This window comes from Rattus norvegicus, chromosome 1, assembly GCF_021556685.1.
Source record: "Rattus norvegicus strain SHRSP/BbbUtx chromosome 1, alternate assembly SHRSP_T2T, whole genome shotgun sequence".
NCBI classification, from domain to species: Eukaryota; Metazoa; Chordata; class Mammalia; order Rodentia; family Muridae; genus Rattus; species Rattus norvegicus.
This window is the reverse complement of record NC_141534.1, coordinates 159,032,960-159,056,339: the sequence shown is the minus strand read 5'-3', so window position 1 is coordinate 159,056,339 and position 23,380 is coordinate 159,032,960. Positions and strand designations below refer to the sequence as shown.

At 42.7% G+C, this 23,380-nt stretch overlaps 1 protein-coding gene and 1 pseudogene across 23 annotated transcripts in view; both read right to left on the bottom strand.

Annotated features, from left to right (window-relative positions):
* Positions 1-5,877: 5,877 nt before the first annotated feature.
* Rbis-ps2 (ribosomal biogenesis factor, pseudogene 2) lies at positions 5,878-6,175 on the bottom strand (annotated as a pseudogene).
* Positions 6,176-17,935: 11,760 nt separating this feature from the next.
* Positions 17,936-23,380, bottom strand: part of Dlg2 (discs large MAGUK scaffold protein 2) — a 2,073,609-nt gene continuing 2,068,164 nt past the window's right edge. For 14 of the 23 annotated variants that reach the window (XM_087586773.1, XM_087586779.1, XM_087586780.1 and 11 more), the window contains one exon: positions 18,092-22,678. In XM_087586773.1, the coding sequence (XP_087442899.1) occupies positions 22,572-22,678 (107 nt within the window). In that variant the 3' untranslated portion in view covers positions 18,092-22,571. 23 annotated transcript variants of the gene reach the window in all.

Sequence of the window (23,380 nt, the reverse complement as noted above, 5' to 3'; positions counted from 1 at the left end):
GTGGCTCTGCTTATTCATCATATCAAAGAGAGACAAAGGGGAATCTAGCATAAGGTATCAAATAGAGAGGGGGATGGGAGAGCAGGGTAAAAGAAGGGATAGGGAGAGAAGAGATTGTCTCTAAAAGCCTTTCAAAAAGTCACATGGAAACCTACTACTGAAGAAGTCTCCTAAAATATATACACAGAGGAAAGGAATTTAAATAGAGCCACCACAGAATGGGGGAGACAATGCCCCAACTAGTCATCTTATGCCACCAAATCAAACCTCCAGTGCCAAGAATGGGTTCTATCTTGTTGAGTCATTGAACAAAGGTACCGATGGCTCTCTGAAAATGTTATAGGATACTGATCCCTTTCACAGCTAATTGGTAAGGCTTTTTCCCCCCCTGAGGATACCATTTATTTATGTCACTGAACACCGAGAAGTCAAACTGATTGATGCCCAACAAGAAGCTTCACTCCTACCGACCAGCATTCATGGAAGGTATTGGAATGTGTTCTGATTGCTACTGGAGGGGAAAGGTACCTGGTAAGGCTAAAGTGGCCAAGAACCTGAGACTAGAGAGGGCATGAGCTTAGGGAAAACTTATTACTGCTATTTTGCTAAAGGAAGACAGCAATGCAATGACTTGTGATGATAACTGCTGTGCCCATTGACTTGTGGGTCCCTCCACCCTCATCAGAGGAACTTCTTCTTGTAGTAGGTGGTATTTAACACAGAGAAAGACCCCAAACCTGGCCAATGAGCAGACAGTGAGAGACTTTGCAGCAGTCACTCTTAAATGGGATCTCTTCTTGAAAGCCCTCCTCAAGACTCCGGATCTGTTGAGAAGTGGAAGAAGGAAGATTGTCAGAGGTAATGGATGACTCTGAGGAAACAGTGTCTTCTAGAGACAGCAGGTTTGTGTAATATGAACTCATAGGCACTGTGGCAACATACATAGGCTCTTTATAAAGTCAAGCCAGGTGGAAGGGTCCCAGCACTGAGAAGGGTAAGTGGATGCAGGGTCCCATCCAAAACCAATAAATTATTTGCAATTGATACCTGCTGGCAAGGATAAACTAATTTTTTTCAGTGGAATCTCACTGCATATATCAACCACAACCACACTCTATGGGGCCCCATGCCCAGGAGTAGTTAATGAACACAACACAAATATATATATTCTCTCTCTCTCTCTCTCTCTCTCTCTGTGTTTGCTTTTTTGTTTCATTTTGTTTTGTTTTATTGTCTTTTTGGTTCTTTGTTTTGCTTTTTGTGGGTTTCTGGTGAGGCCTTGTTTACAAGGAAAGTTAGAGGGGCCATGTGGTCAAGGAATGTGTGAACACTGAAGTCCTTTTTGTGTTAGTTGATGCTTCTTGTGAGCACATAGTGTAAAGACAGTTATCTACAAGCTAGAAAGAAAGGTCTTATCACACTCTGAAGGAGTCTTCATCTGTTTCAGCTACAACTCCTGCAACCCTATTTGTGGTAGGTGTGCCACATTCGCTGGTCTATTTTTTAGTGATGGGCTCCATACACACTCTCTAATAGACCCCTTTGTGCCCCCTGGTATGTGCTAGTTGATACAATTTCATGTGTCTTCCAGTGGTTTCTTATGCATAGTACCTGATTTGATGGGTAGGAAGAGGCAGACCCCTGGTTTGTAGTGTTTGCAGGTTTCTGTACTGTAAATCCTGCTCCTATGGTTGATTGCATGAAGCCAATGGGATGGCACTCAGTATAAAACTGGGAAGAAGTGTACATGATAGGTGTTACGTGCCCTCAAGAACATGTATGGTACCAAAATGAAACAATGGATTTTGAGTATTTTGACTTTAGCATTTTTTATTCTTTCACAATTTCATGCACACACACACACGTACACACACACATACACACACATATGTACTGTTCTTTTATCAAAGTCCCATGCCATTATTGTCTTATCAATTTCTCCCCACTGGATCCTTCCTTCTTAAGTCTCTTTCTTCCTCTCATGTCCTTTTCCCTTCCTCTGTGACTTTCTACATTTAATTAGGATGAACACTGGTGGGAGATTACTTACTTGAGTGAGGGCGATGTACAGTGGCTACAGCACAGGGATGGTTCCACCTCTCCCACTAACCTTGAGCTGCTTGTGGCTTCTCTGCAAGAGGTGGGGTCCTATGAGCCCCTCTTCCACCCCATGGTGGACTGTTGCTGGACCCAGCCTTGCAACTCTTGTGCAAGTAGCCATTACTTCTGTGAGTCCTTAGGCACCATGTCCAGAAGACAGTTTGCTATCACTCCTTCCTATCTTTCAGTTCTTAGACTTTTCCCCACCCCTTCTTTGATGTTCCCTGAGCTTTGGAAGGGTAATACTGTTGAATGCTGTTGTCTGATTTAACCCTGAACATTCAAGAGCCACTTGGTTTGTTTGTTTGTTTTTTGCATTGTGAACATCTATGAGCCTCTGCATTAAGTGTCTCCCCTGCAAACAGAAGCACCTCTGACCAAGGCCAAGAGCTGTACTGATCGATGGATATAAATACTTAGAGAGGAGGTTGACATCATGTCCATTTAGCAATACAATATAGTTGGTTCTCCCTTGAGCTCGATGACCTTCTCAGCTATGGGCTCTGGCCAACTTTATAGTACCAGGTATGATCTCCTCTTGTGGAATGGGTCTAAAGTCACATCAGAAAGCTGTTGGTTACACTATAGCATTGACTTCTCTTTTTAAGGTAGCATAGTGTTTTACATTGGAAAGTTAAACTTTTAGAAATGTTTGAATTTAACAAAACAGCCTTAACAATGGGAACTGTAACTGTCAGCTTGGTCCACTGGGCCAGGCTTGGTACTCAGTGCTTCTGCCTTCAGCTTTTACAACTTCTACAAATTGAACAAACTTTCCCAGACTTACCGTAATATGAACATGTGTTCTGGTTCCTGCCGGATCACTGATACGCTTTTTACTTTGTTATTCAAGTGTTTACATGTTTTGTCAATGGGGAAGGAAGATAGATAGGTAGGACTTGGATGTGTGGAGACCGAAGAGAGAAAGAAGAAAAACCTGGCAGAGAGGAGAGAGCAGTAGTAGTGTGTGTGGAATGCGGGCACCGAGGGTTTAGGTTACTTACGGAGTTGATAACTGGAGAATCAAGAACCTAGGGTTTGGGGATATGGTTTAGAGGGTATGATGACAAACACAGACTCTCCCCTGGATTCAGTTGCTAGAACCAAATAAAGAAGCAAAAGAAATAAAAAAAAATAATAAAGGGAGGAAGTCAGTTTACTAGATTGCCTTTGTTTAATTTGAAAGTACTGGGGGAAAAAAGACAAACTGAGTTTAGTGAGAACATAAACCAGAGAGATCTTGAATGTGAACTCCAACCCAGAAATGTTAGAGCTCTTCTCTAAAGGGAAGAGAAAATATTAATGCTTCTGGAGAATCAAAAAGCATTCATTTTAAAGGGTTGTTATAAAAAAAATCTCTGATTCTAAAATTTAAAAAAATTATTGATTTTCTTGTGAATTTCACATCATGCACCCCAATCCCACTCATCTCCCCATACCTTCCTATCTGTCCTTGGCCCTTGTAACCTTCCTCCTACATGAAAATTAAAAAATAAAAAATAAAAAACAAAGCAAAACAAAACCAAATATCAAAAAAAAAAAAGGAAAGAAAGAAAAAGAAAAAAACCCTCATTTTGCAGCGTGTCATAATGTGTCACACAGAATACCCTTTTGTCTGCACATCTTTCCTTGCAAATGCTCATTGCAATGAACACTACAATATCAATACTGGACCCTCACTGGGACTCCTCTTGTTTATCCTGTTGTTGCCCTGTGTCATGGAGATCCTGCAGCTTTGAATCTATAGGGCCGGTGCCTTCACTGGCTCAGCAGTTCATAGATGTGGTAGATGTTGGGGTGCGCCAACTCAGAGCCCTGCATCTGGGCCTGCGTGGTATCTAAGCTGTTCAGTTCACCATCTCTGCCGATCTCGCACTCGCACTGCCATGGCCAGCATTCTAGCACTGCCTAACTAGCTCACCCAATGCTAGAGCCGCCCTTGCACCAGGGTCAGCTCTACTGTGCTACCCAGGCACAGTGTAGGACCTGCTCTCCTGCTCAGGCACAGTGTAGGACCTGTTCTGCCAAGGCACAGGGTAGGACCTGCTTTCCAGCGTACTTCAGCTGGTCATGGGTGGGGCCGCCTCTTGATCTCATGATCATGGGATTGGAGCTTGATTGTCTTTCTTCTACCTGTCCCAGTCCGACGGGGTTGGGGCTGGCCTCTTAATTATTATTATTATTTTTTTAGTAGTACACTGTAAATGGACATGTGTCAACGATGAACTTGCCTATTCCATACTCTTGAGATAGAATCTTCAAAATCCCATTTGCTTGGACTATGTTTATCTTTCGAACATCAGCTCTCGTAGAATGAACCCTTTTTTTATATTTATTTATGGTGCGTGCGTGCGTGCGTGCGTGCGTGCGTGCGTGTGTGTGTGTGTGTGTGTGTGTGTGTGTGTGTTGGGATGCAGAGTACATGTGCCATAGCGTGTGAATGAGGGTCAAAAGACAACTTGCAGGAGTCCGTTCTTTCCTTTCAGGTGAGCCTCGGGGATTGCCTCAGGGTGATAAGCCTATTGACAAGTACTTTCACCTGCTGAGCATCTCAACGACCCAGAATGTGGTCATGAATCCCAATAGCAGACTGATCACACATTTATACCTGGAAACTGAGTTTAAAATGTATATGCATTTAATGTACATGCATGTAAATGTTCTGTCACCATCCGTGCACCGAGGCATCTCATTGGAAACACAGCCCACGGAGGAAATAGGGACCATTGTAGACCTTTGGGAGCTATGGACCCTTAGTAAGTGATTTTTGGAGGAGGAAGCGGGTAGACTTTCCAATCTGGAAGAGTGTTCACTGGGCCCATGTCAATGATGGTAATGGACTGCAGGTAATCTCTAGTAACAGTTTGCAGTGTGGTACTGTGGCTGGAATCTGAGATCTGTACATTGTGCAGAGGACCTCGTTTAGACCTATGCAGGTCCTGCGTGTGCTGCATCAGCCTCTGGTGAGCTCAGACGGGCTTGGACCATGTCGACTTAGAGGGCTTTGTTTCCTGGAGTCCTCCGTCCTTTCTGGCTTTTATATTCTTTCAGCTTCCTCTTTCTCTGGGTTTCCTGAGCTCCGAGGAAAGAGATTTGAAGGAGATAAACGGTTTAGGACTGAGTGTTTTACTCTCTTTTTAATGTCTGGCTATGGCCTCTGTATTTGTTCTTATGCTGCAGGAGGAAGGAACTCTGGTGATGACTGAGCAGGGCAATGATGATCTTTGTGGGTCTGGGATACCCCATGAAGGGCCCTCCACCAGGCTCAAGCTTTGCAAACATGGGGCTGGCAGGTTTCATCCTTTCTTCTTCCCTTTCCTTTGCAAAACCATTAGATTACATCCCTAAAGCTAGCAGCCCCTAAGGCCTATTCCACTGTTTGTCTGATGACTCATTTCTGAGATTGACCTCCAAGGTCTAACTATCAAAATACCAAGGTCCAGCAATCAAAAGTCAGTATTTGGCTGTACCAACTAACCTGTCATTTAGGACTTTCCAACTTACCCTAACATAGACTCCCCCTGTTTTTCCTCTTAAAAACCTGTTCTTGCAACAATACCGCCTGTCTGCTTTTGCCCAATTCAGAGGCAACCCCAACCCCCGATTGTTTTTCCAGGGAATACATCTGCTTTTTGCTGAGAACTTGGTGTCTGGGTGTGTTCTCTACCAACTCTGAGGGGACCCTTACTAGTTCCATCCATTTATCTGCAAATTTCATGATGTCACTTTTATATGAAACATTGAATTTATTGATCTTTGGGGGGAATAAGATACATGTCATGTATTATAACCGAGCATTAATCTTGTCACTTTGACATCATTAGCTGGTTCATTTTCATGGCACAGCTCTTTCTGCTCAGATTTAAGAGAAAGGCTTTCTGAAAAGCTTACGAATCCTTTCTGTATATTTATAAAAGCTCTGTTCATTCTGTTGACTTTTTCATCATTCATAACGTTTATCTTAAAGATTAGTAGTAAACTGAATTTTGCCTTGCTTTTAGCCTTGGAGGTATTTTTGGCTCGAGAGGTGAAATATATACCTGGACTTCTGTCCTTTATATTTGTTCTTGGGCATTGTCAAACTTCGGGGAATTCATGTGGCTGCTCATTTCTGAGCTCCCAGTGACATCATCCTCAAACTCAAAACGCAGGAAGTATGGTGCCATTATTTTACCAGTGAATAGTACTCCACCTTGCAAATGTGACACATTTTCCTTATTTGTTCTTCTGTTGAGAGACATCTAGGTTGTTTCCAATTGCTCACTATTAGGAACAGAGCAACAACAAACACAGCTGAGTAAGTGTCTCTGTAGCAGGATGAAACGTCCTTGCCTTATACGACTTTGATGGCATAGTTTTTTGTTTTATCTTTTTTTTTTTTTTAAGATTTTTTTTAATCTTTATTAACTTGAGTATTTCTTATTTACATTTTGTTATTTCCTTTCCCGGTTTCCAGGCCAACATCCCCCTAACCCCTACCCCTCCCCTTCTATATAGGTGTTCCCCTCCCCATCCTTCCCCATTACCGCCCTTCCCCCAACAGTCACGTTCACTGGGGGTTCAGTCTTGGCAGGACCAAGGGCTTCCCCTTCCACTGGTGCTCTTACTAGGCTATTATTGCTACCTATGAGGTTGGAGCCCAGGGTCAGTCCATGTATAGTCTTTGGGTAGTAGCTTAGTCCCTGGAAGCTCTGGTTCAGAAACTTTTTTTTTTTTTTATTAACTTGAGTAATTCTTATATACATTTCGCGTGTTATTCCCTTTCCCGGTATCCGGGCAAACATCCCCCTCCCCCCTCCCCTTCCTTATGGGTGTTCCCCTCCCAACCCTCCCCCCATTGCCGCCCTACCCCCAACAGTCTAGTTCACTGGGGGTTCAGTCTTAGCAGGACCCAGGGCTTCCCCTTCCACTGGTGCTCTTACTAGGATATTCATTGCTACCTATGAGGTCAGAGTCCAGGGTCAGTCCATGGATAGTCTTTAGGTAGTGGCTTAGTCCCTGGAAGCTCTGGTGGCTTGGCATTGTTGTACATATGGGGTCTCGAGCCCCTTCAAGCTCTTCCAGTTCTTTCTCTGATTCCTTCAACGGGGGTCCTATTATCAGTTCAGTGGTTTGCTGCTGGCATTCGCCTCTGTATTTGCTGTATTCTGGCTGTGTCTCTCAGGAGCAATCTACATCCAGGAATTGAAGGTGGGGGTCCATCTTTTCCTGAGTAACCCCTTACCTCAGTAGACATGGTGATTGAAATGGTGGATCTCTAGCTTGACTGGGTTTGCTTCCTCTTTTTCATGCTACTGGGGGTTTCTGGATTCAGTTGATATTGTAGTGGGAAGATGGAAGCCCCGGGGAGGCTGAAGTTTGGCTATCACTTTCTGGCCGAGCAACTCCATTAGCTTTACTTTCCTGTGTTCTTATGAACATGTTGGAGTAGTGAGCCACAAGAGGACCACCTCCCAGAGTTCCAGACAGGGGGTGGGAGAAGGAAGAACTCTTGTTCCAATTGTTCATTTTGTCATGGTTTTAGTCTGGGGAGAGAATCAGGAACATACATTTCCTGGTGTTTGTTATCTTAATGCTTTCAGTAGCTTCAGGCTATAAAGAATGAATTTATCTTCTGATTTAAATTATCTTTTCTATCACAGTTTTATGGCTCTCTTATCTACACCATAGGAAATATTCTGTATCAAGCTGATATATGAAATGGGGACAAAAGAAATTTAGACTTTCAGGGGGACAGAGGAGGGTAATAGGTTGTGTGAATCTGATCAAACACATCATTCTTATGTATGAAATTATCATTGTAGAACTCATTTGGGCAATTAATACACACTAGTAAAATCTGAGAAAAAAGATTAAACTTTGTAACTGGTTATATTACTTCAAAATATTATCAATTGTTATCTCTCTTCATTCCTTTTGTTTACTCCAATTTGTTTTGAACAGATATATGTAATGTGGGTAAGTGTTTGTGTATTCACATACACTTGGATGCTGGAGGTCAACATTCACCATCTTTTATCACTTTTCACCTCATTTTTTGAATAGGACTCTCACTAAACTTAGACCTCAATGATTGGGTAACTGGCGGCTTTTGAGCCCCAGGGTCCCACCTGTTTACACCTCTAATCACAGGGATTACAGGTACACAAGTTAATTACCATCATGTGTCGCAGTGCCTGGCTTTCATGTGGATGCTAAAGAACCTAGTAAGAAGTCAAAACAGGACTGAACTTTTTCTAGTTGCAGAAAATAAGGGAATGCAAAACAAGACAAACTAATTCCCAAACCCCCACAGTGACTCTGTGTGTGTGTGTGTGTGTGTGTGTGTGTGTGTGTGTGTGTGTGTAGATCAAAGGAGTACAGAAGGCAGTTCTCAGTGGCAAAAGGTGAAATAAGTAACACAATAAGATGATGCTAGATGGTTATTTCATTTAGAAAATGAACATAGGTGTGGCTGCCTGAGGTGGTTTGAATATGTTTGGCCCAGGGACTGGTGTGTGTGGCCTTGTTGGAGGAAGTGTGTCACTTTGGGGATGGGCTTTAAGACCCTCCTCCTAGCTACCTGCAAGCCAATCTTCTTCTGTTTGACTTTGGAACAAGATGTGGAACTCTCAGCTCCTCCAGTGTATGTCTGCCTACACACTGCCATGCTTCCCACCATGCTGATAATAGATTAAACAATTAAATGTTGTCCTTTATAAGAGTTGCCTCGGCCATCGTGTCTCTTCACAGCAATGGAAACCCTAAGACTCTGCCAATAAACTAATGACCAAATAAGTAAGTAAATTTGAGGCTTCAAACATTTCTAATACAGAAAAATCCCAAGTAATTCATGTACCTGTTCTCCCCCCGCCCCCATAAATGAGAGGCTTAGCTTGCTACTTAGTAAGTGTGAGACATATATTGTGACTTCTTTCTAAAGAATGAATTCTGGGAAAGGGGAGAGAGTAACAAGGACACACGACTAAGGTTAATATCAGTAGTGACAAATCACTGTATCCTTATGGAATGAGGGTACAGTAATATCTCTGTGGTCTTCTTGGCCCTAATGCATAACCCCAGACCAATCAATGAGAAAAACATCACAAAACCTCAGATGGGGCATTCTTTAAAATACTGTACCTGTGTTCTGCAAAACTCCCAGGGCCATTAAAAGAAGAGAAATGTCATAGCCAAATGGAGCCTGAGAAGACAGGCAGACCAAATGCCATATGGTGTCTGGAGTAGAATCCAAAATGAGGCCAAGGTGAAAGTGAAGAAAATTTAGATTCTAGCTGATAGTAGGCCTGTATCAGATCACTACTTGTGACAAGACATTGACATCGGAGGGAACCAGATCTGGGGCATGGGGATTCTCTGTAGTGTTTTTGGTATTGTTTTTCAATTTATCTTCTAAGCTCAAATTATTCTGCAATATTTAAAAATGTGGCAAGGTAGAAAAAAGGCCCAATAAATTATAATAATTTTTTGTCTTCTTCATGTGATAGTGATAGCTATGCATATTTCCTTAAGTCGATAAGCCTTTTCATATACTGTGTGGTGGTGACAAGGGACATAGCATTGATGAAACAACTAATACCGCTGGCAATCTGTGCCTAGCCCAGAGTTATTTGTGAACTTCTCTGTCTCCTTATTTATTGTCTTTCTCTATCCTCATCTTTGCATAACAGGATAGAAAGACTCCCTTCTGGATACACTCTAAGAGGCCTTCCATTCTTACCTCCGGATACCTCTGCTCTAGTTTGTGGCATTTGAAAAGCTGGTTCCTACATGAGTGATTGCTAAGAGGGCCTTTCCAGAAATACTGTTGCTTTTTGACAGAACAGTGCTTTTCCTGAGACATGGGGGAAGATGATCCAGGGAGCTGACAGATGGCCGTGTGCCTCTCCATTGGGCTGGCTTTCTGGCGCTTTCCTTGTAATTGTTGTTCTCTGGATTGGATCACTGTTGACATTCACCATGCCTGCCTGGCACAGTATTGTAAGGACAACGAGCTGGAGGAGCCAAAGCCAGGCTATCTCATCCCTGTCACCAGCAGGCATTCTAGGGAGAGTTACTGCTTTGCCAGCTTCCATCTTCACACCTAGGCACAAACGCAAACACCTTTCTCTCTCACAAGACTATTTTGAGGACCAGGGAACATAAAATATGGAGGATAAAGTCCTGTTGAATGTTGCTTTTGTGTTGCATGATTTCCTGCTCTTCTCCAGTTAGCTCTCCGAGGCAGATGATATTATTGCATTCTGTTTGAATAGGAAACTTTGTCTTTGGGGTATTAGTCCAAATCCGGTATAGAGTGCAGCCAGGATTTGAACTCATGTCTCTTATTTCTAGCCTGGGGCTCGCTTGTAGTACTGTATGTTGTACTGTCACTTGACCATCCTTTGAGGCTCATGTCAAGGACTACTTTCTCAGTTGGTGGTACAGTGACAATAATCAACCATGGGCTTTAACTCCATGTCAAGCCAGTGAATAATTTTTATGCTCAGTATATGGTTGCTATAGCTCCTCACTCCCATCTCAGTGTGACCTTTGCAGTATGGGAGCAGCAGAGACAGGCTTCCCGCTTCACTGGTCTCTAAGTCTTAGGATGTTACCAAAGGGCTCGTTATGTGTTTCAGTTCTTCTATTTCTTTACTGCTCCTTCCATGGTTACAGTTAGAAAGTCAGTTCTGCAGTGTAAGAAAATATTTTTCCCAGTGTCCTTTTCTTCACAGCTATTAGTTCAGAATAAGTATGTTACAAATTTTAGCATATAAGGAGTCACTGAGAAATCCTGTCACAGTGCAGACTGATCTCCGATACGTTTTAGGTGGTGCTAATGACTCCAGTTTCAGAACAGTTTCGGGGCAGTTGATAGTCTGTCTAGTTGTGAGTTTATAGGACTGGTGGACCCGCCCTCTGCTGCAGAAACCTGTGTGAGCAGCAAACAGAGGAATGGAGCACACAGTGCCTGGGATCCCAGATAAGGCAGGCACCCTGTCCCACTCTGCATGAACTCTTTTCAAATGGAATGTGATGGCAAGACTGAAGTCCCCAGGCCACGAGTCATAGCACACTCTGTGTCCGCTAGATTATAGTGTGATAAGGAAACTGACTTTGGCAAGCCGGGACGCAGGGTGACATTAGAATTCTCTGGTTTGTGTCAAGCTGTTGGCTGAGACACACCTTCAGTGATATCACAGCAGCTGTTATGTTGTCCAGTCTTGTTCTCTGTCACACCCTGTAATTCAGTGTGATGCATTCCTCCTGAACTTGGGAAGAATTCGGAGCCACACTGGCTCTGGCAAAAGCCTCACTGAGTGTGATGTGATTAATCAAGGAGCACTTGGCTCTTACTTGTGAGCTCCAATTCCGAGAACATGGCTGATATCAAATAACTAGAGTTTATCCTATAGGATACCAACCTACGACAGGCATATTGCACGAATTTTCCCTCCCAACAATCATTCATTGTAACATGTAAAATGTCTCATAGTAGAAGTTGATGGCAAAATACAAGGACATAATTGTCTTTATCCATGAGCTCCATATTCTCGTTTTCCTTAAGCACAGAGTTTAAATTCCCCCTTAGGTCTTGAGGGGTTTTTACTGCCGTTTAGTTTGAAATCTCATTAATAGTCTTTCCCAAGTAATCAGTTGTCAGCACCTTTCAGAGCAGAGCTTTCAAACTGTGGTAGCGGCTGTAACATGGTTTTGGCTGCTGCTCTATGTTGGTTGAGAGCGGGTGTCAGCTTCAGGGCTTCATGCACTTGTTAGGTTTCCTTCCTTAGCATTTGAGCTCTGCAGCCTATGAAAGGGGCATGCTTCCACTTGCTCCAGAGCACTCTCTTTTTATACAGCCAAAGGGACATCTGTCCATGCCAAAGGGTTTCCCTTGAGTCCACGAGGGTTGGGTAAAAACAGAACATTGAGATTTACAAGTGGAGATGTCTGGTCATCCAGCACTCCACAGGAAAGGGAAGTTTGTGGAAACAGCCATCTGCCAGATCTGCACTCAGAACTCTTCGGCCCTGCTTGCAACTGAGACCAGAAGGCATCTGTAGAAGCTAAAGGTTCTTGTCGCCATGGGCTTGGGGTTATCCATCTCTGGACTTATCCTCAGTAATTGTAGCTGGTTCCTTGCCACAGAGGGTATGCCCACCAACAACTGTGTGCTTGATAGCCTAATTCAGATGGTACATGTTCCTGGCCAGGTCTTCCCTTCCTTAGAACTACTTTGTCTCCCTCTAGATATAGTGGCAGGGTAGTTTTAAGTTTTTTAAATCACAATCGTTCCTTGGTTTCAGGTTTCAAGGATACCAGAGTCTCGAAAAGTTCCCACTCCAAGATGCCATTTAGCTATGACATAGCATTCCGAGATCACTGGAAGTTTTTTTCCAGTTGCTTGCCTATTCCGCAGTGGAGTTTACTGCCACATCATATCCTTCAACCGTGGTCTTGCCCTGTGGCCTGGACTGCTAGTTCGTTTTCTCCAGGCCTTCCCAGCTTACCTGTGGTGAAGGCTTCAGCGCTTCCTCCCCTTCAGCTCCTCAAACTGTAGTCGCATTTTTCTGTGGGCCTGTTTCTGTGTGCTTTCCACTGTCATCTCTTTGTAATGCCTGATGCTCTTGCCCCTTCTCCATTTAGAATGAAGTCTGTTTTTTGTTACCCTAACTCTACCAGCAAAGCCACAGATGCAGCTTCTAAAGTGTCTGACCCGAGACTCATTCTGGTTGTGATAAAAATTCTTTTGATCATTTATGAATTGAGATTTCCCCCACTATATCTTCTTGTGAAAGGCAGCTATTCAGATCTTAAGATCATTTAGCAACTGTATTTGTATTTTTTTAATTGTTGATTTTTTGAGTTCCTTATATAATTTGGATATGTTGAATCCTTGAATAGCACACGAATATTTCCCACCATTTTTTTTTCTTTTGCTGCACAGAACTGTCTGAGCTTGGCATAATCTCATTTAAGTATCTTTGCTTTTCCCTATGCAAAAGGGAAAAGATGGATCCTGTCTTGAAAAAATTGTCTTACACCAATATATTGAAGTGTTTCAAACTAAGTATCCTCCTAATAGTTTTATAATTTCATGCTTTGGGTTGAATTCTTTGATGCATTTGAGCTTATTTTGTATGTAGAGGATAAAAAGTTCCAATGTAATTGCCCTAAATACATGGATCCACTTTTGGCAGTTCCCTAGCTCAAAGACCTGATCTGTTCTCTACTGTCTATTGGACTTTGTCAAAAACCAGTTGAGAGGTTGGTGGGATGGCTTATGACTAATGTTGCTGCCAACACTGGTAACTTGAATTAGATCTCTGGAAATCACATGGTAAATAAGGACCACAGTTTGTCCTCCAACCTCTAAATGTACACCATGGAACCTACACACGAGTGCAAACAAATATAACAAAATAAAAAGAAATGTGTATTAAAATAAAAAGATCAGTTGTGTAAATATGGATTGATTTCTGCATTCTCCCTTCTGTTTCATGTGACTGTCTTTATGTGAACACCAAGATATTATAGTTACTATAACCTTGAAGTATTTTTTTAAGATATTTTTTTAATGTGAGTACATTGTCACACTCTTCAGGCACATCAGAAGAGGGCATTGGACCCCATTACCAATGCTTGAGCCACCATGTGGTTGCTGGGAATTGAACTCAGGACCTCTGGAAGAGCAGTCAGTGCTTTTAAACACTGAGCCATCTCTCCAGCTTGAAGTATTTTTTATTGGATTTTTTTTTTATTTACAGCTTGGCAAAGTGGCATACATGTGTAACCCCAGAACATAGGAGGCTGAGGCAGGAGGCTTGCTACAGGTTTGCAGCCGTCATGCAGTTATATACTGAGTACCAGGTCAGTCAGGGCTGCATCACAAGATCCTATCTGTAGCAAAAAGGGAGGGAAGGGGGATTGATTGAGTCACTTTTCTACAGAAGTTCAAGGTTCCTCACTTGTATAAGCAATGGAGCAAACTGCTAGCTGGTGAGAGACAGTTCCCAGATGCCAAGGTCACCTTTCCCAGATGCCAAGGTCACCCTTCCCAGATGCCAAGGTCACCCTTCCCAGATGCCAAGGTCACCCTTCCCAGATGCCAAGGTCACCCTTCCCAGATGATGCCAAGGTCACCCTTCCCAGATGATGCCAAGGTCACCCTTCCCAGATGATGCCAAGGTCACCCTTCCCAGATGATGCCAAGGTCACCCTTCCCAGATGCCAAGGTCACCCTTCCCAGATGCCAAGGTCACCCTTCCCAGATGCCAAGGTCACCCTTCCCAGATGCCAAGGTCACCCTTCCCAGATGATGCCAAGGTCACCCTTCCCAGATGCCAAGGTCACCCTTCCCAGATGCCAAGGTCACCCTTCCCAGGTGCCAAGGTCACCCTTCCCAGATGCCAAGGTCACCCTTCCCAGATGATGCCAAGGTCACCCTTCCCAGGTGCCAAGGTCACCCTTCCCAGATGATGCCAAGGTCACCCTTCCCAGATGCCAAGGTCACCCTTCCCAGATGATGCCAAGGTCACCCTTCCCAGGTGCCAAGGTCACCCTTCCCAGATGCCAAGGTCACCCTTCCCAGATGATGCCAAGGTCACCCTTCCCAGATGCCAAGGTCACCCTTCCCAGATGATGCCAAGGTCACCCTTCCTAGTTTTTATGTGCTCTCTGATTTGTCCCAGAGTTCCTAAATTACAGGCCTAGGGTGGAAATTATATTCCATCCTACACACAGACTTCTCTGTGTAATTTGCTTTATTTTTTACAGTAGCATGTAAATAGGTCAGGTTTAGGTAAATGTTTATTTTTTTTTGACTAAAAATACAAGGAATGGTAACGATAAGTAATTAAATACTGCTCCTTCTTTGGAAATCCTTTTCTTTGAAAATTTTACTTTTAATAAGTTTGAATTTATTAACATTGTGCATATAAATGCATGATGTGTGTGTGTGTGTGTGTGTGTGTGTGTGTGTGTGTGTGTGTGTGTGTGTGTAATTATGCTTCAGCGTAATTGAAGAGGTCAAAAGGAAACTCTCGGAAGTTTGTTCTTTCTTCCTGCCTTACATGGATTCCAGGGACAGAACTCAGGTGGCTAGGTTTGTGTGATGAACACCTTTGTCCACTGAGCCACCTAGTCAGTCCTAATCGGAAAATTTTAGTTGTACAACCAACCGCAAGGTAGCTTTTGAATGGGATGCTGGCCTGAGTTCGTTCGTTCTTTCTCTCTTTCTCTCTCTCTTTCTTTCTTTCTTTCTTTCTTCCTTTCTTTCTTTCTTTCTTTCTTTCTTTCTTTCTTTCTTTCTTTCTTCCTTTCTTTAGAGATAGGGTTCACTATGTAGCTCTGGCTGCTCTGGAATTGTCCATATAGATGAGTGTGACCTCAAACTCATAGAGATCCACCTGCCTCTGTCTCCAAAGGACTGGGATTAAAGGACATGCATCACCCCCTCCCCCCAGGCTAAATACTCTAATTTTTACTGATTTGTCTGGCTCCAGTTTTATACACAGCACACTTTTCTACAAGTTTACACTTCTAATTCATTAGATTGTTTGCTTTTTATGAGTGACACCTTATTCTTAGTAATCGTTCCACAGATTACACTTGTCACAAAGCCCATTCACCAGGAAGTTCTGATGCAGCCCCTAGACTGGAGGAAGCTCTCCACTAGGATTGTCAAGGAAGTTTCTTCAAATAATCTCTCCCTAAATTACTTTCAAGTCTGACCTCAGGACCATGGTCATTTTCTTTAATAGTTTGTGGTTTGAATTTTGACAACCTAAAATCTATGGAGAATAAAGTTAATCAAACTGTTTCCATAGTTTCATGGAATCTGCTCTTCTCACTTCCTGAGATTCAAGTCCACACTAAGGAACTTTTCATTATTTGCTTTTGAGGGTCACAAGGAATTTCAAAAGTTTAATTATTAAATTATAAATTATAATTAAACTCTTAAAATTCCTTGAGGTCTTCAAAAGCTTCCTTGAAAATAAAAATACTTTCTCCCTTTCTTCTCCTTTCAGTTGGAGGTAGATTTTGATGCTAGAGGGAATCCTGGTTTGTGTGTTTAACTCCTGATAGGGTTTGTGCATGCAACATGCACAAACAGGCCTTAAAGAACAGAAGTTTACCTGATCAGTTATTCAGAACTGAGAAGATAGGGCAGAAAGAAACTGGTACTCAACCTGGGACTTAGTTTTTTGACCTTGAACATCAAGATTTGTTGTAAACCATTCGTTCCTTGCAGGTTACTGTAAAAGGCAACCACAGCCAATCATATTGAGTTCCTTCCATTTTCAGTGAGTATATGGGAGCAAAGGGGAGATGGTGATTACAGAGAGCTCACCTTACACAACTGCTTCTGGGTTGGCTATGGACACAGAAGGAAGATTCTGCGGGGGCCGTATTGGACAGAACTCCCAGAAAGTGAGGAAAAGATGGTCTTTGTCATGCCAAAAGTTTACCAGGAGCTGGACACTAAACTCAGAGATCAGATTATCCTTTATTTCTCTTTGTTAGCAAAGTTCCCTGAATCATTCTAACTTTGTCTTAAGTATGCTAAGGGGAATTAGGGACAGAGCCTAGATCTGACACTTGAGTCATGGGGTTTGAAGGGAGAGAGAGGTCAGTTTAATGATGGTGTTGCCTCTGAGATGTCCCTAAGAAAGGTGAGTTGCAGGGGGCTGGTACTACAAGTCCCACCTGTCTTGACCAGGGTAAGACACCCTTCCCTTTGGAGACGGTGTCTGGTTATATCAAGAAAGCTGGTATTTCCCTTGACAGATCTTTCTTGGTTTTGGGCCTTGGTTGGTCTGTGTACCTGCTAACACACAGGTCTTACTTGTAGTTAAGCCTGTTTAGGTTCAGAGATCCTAAACACTTCTAGTTTTCGAGACTTCTAGAGAGATCACGATGTGAAAATGAAATAGGGTACAAAAATCAGGGGCGCCTCCTCCAGCTGTTTTCTTCTGAATTGACACTTATCATCAAAATTAGTCTGGCTTTTATGGAGAATAACATTAATAGTAAAGCAGGCAAGGCTACGTGAATGTCAATGGTAATAGGATTCCTGCCATCAGAGGTTTGCACTGTTCTGGTCTTACAGCCTCAATGCGTTCAAGTGGAAAGCTCTGTTTACCCCGAATTGCACCATTCAATACCCCCCGCCCCCGATGGGTCACGGGGATGACCAGGATAGTATGGTCAATTGAGCTGGATTCCGGAATCGGTGTTCCAATCAGTGATAACATATTACATGTCATACTTGAGAGTGACTGCATTGATGTAAACATTTTTACCCTTTTCCTGGGAGGAATTTGTTTCGGATCTTCAGCTTTAATACCTGCGTTACCTAAATGCCAAGAGGACAGTATGTTTAAACCAAAGAATTTACCACACTGATTCCTTCACCTTGCAGCTTTGATATGCTCGGTTTGCTGGTGCTGGTTTATTTGGTGACCCTAGGGTGTATAATGATATTGTGTCTCCAAATTAGGCCTTTCTTTGTGCCTTAAGTATGAGATAAAGAAAAAAAACTGTATTCTTAGCCTTTTCTGATATTGGGAATTTTTTCTTCATCTAGAGGCATGTCTTAGAAAGCCTAACTTTTAATACCTTTTAATACATTATTCATTCCTGGAAAAAAATCTGATTAAAAGGAAAGATGTTAATCAAATATTTAAAAATATGCAAATGCAGTGCTGTCAGTTCCTCTCAGCAGTGCCAACATTTTCCAGCGCAAAAATATTCTGACTACATTTTTGCTTTGAAATCAGACATAATGGATAAAAATAGAAATGAGTGATTCTCTTACAAAATGACACAATTATGCTTTTGGAGAATATAATTTTGCTATAAAGTAGAAATTGTTTTAATATTTATATAAGAAAACCACGGCATGTTTATAATAAACACTCTATCAGGCATTTTTACAATGCGGCCTCCACCAACATCTGGAAACGCAAAAAATATTCATGGACACACGGAGTATGAAATATACATCTTGATTTTATAATCGTGTGTGCTTTATTTTTTACACAAATGGAATGGAAGTGTTGAATATTTACACTTAACAGGAGTGTAAGCTGTGCAGTGTCTCTGTAAACTCCAGCCAGGCAAGGAGTAATTCCCCCTCCCTCCTTCCCTCCCCTCCCATCCTGCATTACAGCTTGATGGAGAAGCATCCTGTCAGAGAGAAGCACAAAATTGTCATAGTAAAAGGATCTAATGGGTACAACCTGGTGCACTCAGAAGTTAAGATACACTTAGGAAACACAAATTTGAAAAGAAGAAAAGTTCGCCATCCCATTGGGAGTCAACCTCGCCACTTAGCTGTCTGTCCTTGTGAGCTGCAAGGGAGAAACTACTCTTTCAGCTGATCTTAGTCTAAATTCACTGCCTGCCTTAGCTTGTCTCCAGCTGCTACAATAAACTGCACAGCTGTACGAGAAATGGTTTCTGAAGCACAGGTTTCAGTGAGGAAGAATATTTACAGACTGAAGTGTGTATGTGTTTCCAACCACATTGAATCTTACCTCAGGTAATGTGTATACGTGGTATGCATACCATGTATACCATACCCTTAAATAATTAATGCATATCCACAGAATTCTCTATGGAGTTTCCTGGAAAATCAGTTGTCACAGGAGGTACTCCACATGCTTTAAGGGAACTGATGTCTCCCCAGGAGTGACTCATTAGTATAATAAATTTAGCCTTAGTCCTTGACTTAAATGCTTTTTTTTTCTTTTGTAGGAATTTTAGGCAGGACCAAGACAGGAAAAAAAAAAAAGATGTCATTTCGCTAGCAAGTCCATTCAGTCTCACCAGAGCAATCGCCAGCTGAAAAGCAGAGGGGCTTCACATGGAAACGGGAAAAAGAATATAGAGGGAAAAATCTCTCTCCAAACCAGGGCGGTGTCATGGCTTCAATGAGGTTCATTAGAATAGTTGTTGGGGCCAGAGTTTGCCTCTGTGGAAAGGAAGCATCCTCAGCCTGGGCGGTGCTGGGAGTGAGTTAGGTGCCGGGGCCCACAGCTCCTGCATCAGCACTGCTGGGGCAGTGGTGCAGACTGGCTCCAGGTGAGGGCCTCACTCAGCTTTGTTTTCTGGGCTGAGTAAATAAATGGTGACCCCAAGTATTTGTGTCATTAGTCCACTGTGTGGACTTGCTGTCTGAATCAGCCGTGTGCCCTTTATAGGACAGGAAAACTAAGGAGCCGGATGTACTGATGACCAGAACTGTGTGAGATGAGAGAGGAGGGAGGGAGGGCATGTCTGGGAGGAGGAGGAGTAAGGGGAACAGGAGATGGAGAAAGGAGAGAGGGACAGAAAAAGACAGACAGAGGAAAGAGAGGGAGGGGCAAGTTCAACAACCCAGGAAGGATAAAAAGAGAAGGTCAAAATGGCAGATGATGAGAGGAGATGAGGAGGAAAACTGAGGAGGAGAAAGAGATGAGAGCCAGAGGTGTACAGAGCATCCGTTGACTCTGTCCTGAAGGGCTGGCAGTAGGGTCTAAGACAGCTCACAGAGGCACCCGAGTGTAGCTTCATCTAGATGGGTTTGCAAAGTGGATAGAGCCAACCCCTGAATTTGGGTCTGGGAGAAAGGGCCTTCAAAGAATAGGCCATCCTATCTCATGGAAAAGAGCAATATGCAAATGCCTCAGCAATAATTGGCTGACAGGTGGGATTTCGGTTTTGGTAAAGCTGAGACCCCCATGGTGCTACACATTGTACCAGAGCATGAAAAATAGCACCAGTGACACGATCTGGCACTTTTCCGAAAGGGCCCAGCATGTGAAGGTGACACTGTGCCCCCAGCGAGCCTTCAGATTGGAGAGAGCTCCGGACAAAGTTTGCAGTGTTAGCACCAATCTGGCCCAAGGCTCCAGGTGCATTTGCACCAGATGTGATCTGGGTGACTTTCATGCCATTTCCCTATATGTCATTGGATTTGCTGCAAAATACACCAGTTCTTTGGAGCCATAGAGACCTCAACATTGGGAAGAGCAGGACGACACAACAAAATGGATGAGTGAATTCTATAGGAAAAGACCCTCTCACCAAGGTGCTTGGTGATTCATCAAGCAAATATATATGTATTTATATTTATATAAATCTACATAAAAAATCAGTGCTAATGCTAATCCGGAAGCATCTATACTGGGAAAATAAATAATTGTATTACTACAAAACCAGTGGTTTGTGGTTCAATTTGATTGTACTCAGCCACAGCAATACTATCAAATGGAAAGCACGTCACACAACTAGAGAAAACATCTACTCATTAATGACAGTCCTCTAAGGTAAATGGTTGCATGCTCAGTGGAGAAACCAAAGAAGTTATCATGGTGGCCTATAAAGAGAGCTGGGATCAGGAATGGCATTCTAGTGGCAGAAAACTTCTGAGAGCTATATTGATGGAAGTTGGCCGTGACCTGAAACTGGTGAGTTGCAGACGTGGACACATCTTTTAGCGTTTTTGAGCCCTCTAAGGCTATCTCTAGAAAACTGAGGGAAAAAGATACACGTGGCTGCTTGGTACCTCTTCGTTTGGCAAAGGCAGCCTCAAGACTCTAGGTAGATGCTTACTTTTTGCAATTAAATGTTTGTTTTGGTGACTGCAACTGGGCAGACGATGGTATTTCGTAAAAGATGAATGACCCTTGATTTTGGAAAGAGACTCTCAGTTTTAAGCTCTGATGTTCTAACTTAGAAGAAGCCCCATCACTCTGATGGCTCTGTCTTTTGTTCTTGTACTCCAGCCTATGTGCTGGTTGACTGCACAGTGTGGCAGGATCCCTGCCAGGTCTTGATGTACCCCAGAAATAAGGCGATGGGGCTTAATCCGGGCATGCATAGAACCCAGACATGAGTGGTTATTAATAACACTAAAAAGTCTCTCTCAAAACACCTTGGGCAGAACCAGGGCTGACGACAGCATCAGCGCTAAAGTGGGAAGCTAACTCTTGTGTTTCAGCTTATAGGCTCTGGGAGGTTTCTCTTTTAAAATCATTATTAGTATAATTGTTAGAAAAATAAACTTGGTCCAGGTGCAGCCCTAAGGAAGGCAATTCAATTGGTTGAGCTCAAAGCCATAAATTGTCCTTTTCTTGCGGTTCTCTTTGCCCTATATACTGAAACAAAGTGCGTCCCTCATCACTCCCAACTAGATAACTTCTCTTTTTTCTCTTCCTTAGAGAAATAGTGCATCTCAGGACAGATCTTCCCCTGTAATGCCAACTTGGACTGTTACAAAACACTTCAATTGCTCTGTGAAACAAAGAAAAGATAATTCTAATGACTTATGGTTTGCCAGAATACTGAATAGTTCTTGAACTGTATACAAGTAGCTAGGAACAAAGTTATTTGACTATCTGCGTGGTTGGCTCAGGCTACTTAACTAGAGGAAAGCAATCTTTCCCTTTCGATTATTTGCATGAGTTTGTCTCTGAAAAGCCATGGGCTTAAAGAATTGTAACAAAAATCTCGTCCAAAAATATTCATGAGGGCAACTTACTAAGGAGCAAGTTCCATAAGAGTGTATCGCTAGTGTGCTAGTGTGCATGGCCGTGGGGAGAGGGGTGAAGGGGAAGTCTTTGTCAGACCTGGAGGGAACTCAGATGCTCTGAATGGATCATTGGCGACAAAAGGGAGAGTGCAGCCTCAAAGTCTTAAATTTGATCACCTGCTGAGAGTGCGGACATTCAGTCTTTCAATGTTTCTGTTAGTCTTTACAAAATATTTCACAAAACTTTTTAACCTATAGAAATTCATTTCTATACATTTAATATATTTATTGTATAAATTATTCTCATCTTTAGTGCCTTCTTTCAGCTTATAAATGGCAAAATAGACAATTGACAGTCCTAAAGCTAGGCCAGGTGGAACCCCCTTCAGTAACGTTAGTCCTCCACACACGGCACGCTGGTCTTTGCACATGCCAGCCAAGGAAACTAAGTAATCATCCTCCCCTGATGGTATGTCATCTCCAAAGGGACTCCTTTCTGTTTTCCCTATTTCCTTTGCTTGTTAAGAAATCAAAGGATGTGCATAGTTATAAAATTCAAAGTGTACCAATTACAGAGGTTGGTAAAGGGTAGATTGGTGAGGTTCGAGTGCTGGCAACTTTTCTTAAAGCAAACACAGAGAGCTCAGCAGCTAAATCAGCTCTGGACATCTGCTGGGGTGAGAAGGCTGCCCGTCTCTAGGGCAGAGAGCCCATCAGAGGTTCATCCCTACACCTGGCACTTTGAGCAAACCCAAGCCTTCCTGCATACTGCTATGTCTCTTCCGTCCCACCCTTCGGCCCCTCTGTTTCCTTCATGGCTTCACACAGTTTGTGTTGTACATTCATAAGGATTCACATTGACTGCAAAAACATAAATGCAACAAAAACATAAAAGCCTCCAAGTGTTATATTATATATATTTTGTTCTTCTAAATGCTCTTCTGTCGTTGTCAGAGGTGCAGTAGCTAATTTATAACTTCTCCTTTGAGGGAATCCAGATGAAAGGTCCAGACTGCTCTTCAATAACAAGCTTGCATTGGTTGTAAATATCTTCTAAGGTATCTCCTTGGACAATAGCTGTTGCAGAGACAAAAATAGCAAGAGTTAGGAGGCATTGCCTTGGGGGTGAGGACTGTGATCTCTCACCTAACCGAAATCAGTGACAGACACCAGGAGTTAATGTCCCCTTTAAGTGGGGGGGAAAATGCAGGGTGCTTACACAAGAACGGTCACCTCAGTAGTGCTTAAAATATTCTTTCCCTGCCCTAGGTTAGTAATAAATGCGTCCCAATCTTAGCGCTTTCTGTGTTTGTTCACAACTCTAGCAAAAAAGTGTTTGTTTCATGGATGGCTGCTCTTGAGCCAGGCACTGGAGCAGAACACACAGCAGTTTCAGACTGAGCTTCCCTGTTTGGCTGTAGAGCTTCTAAACTTTATGAAGGCTGAAATTCAGGTCTCATAGATATGGAAATAATAAGAGGTTTGAAGGACAAGCTTAGTTCACCCAGAAACACCAGTTATTTTGTAAAGAAAGATTTTTATCTCATAGAATATTTAAACTATGAATACCTGATAAGGAACATAAATAAGAGGAGATATAAATCACTAAGTTGTAAATTACTAAGACACGTGGCTCTCAGTGGAGAATTGAACACAGTTTTTTTTTTCCTTCAATAAATGCTCTCTTGGAGTTGGGTTTCCCAAACTCATCAGCCCCATCCGTATGCCACCAAGACTTCAAGACGAATTATTATTGAAGTAGAGTTGACATCACAATCT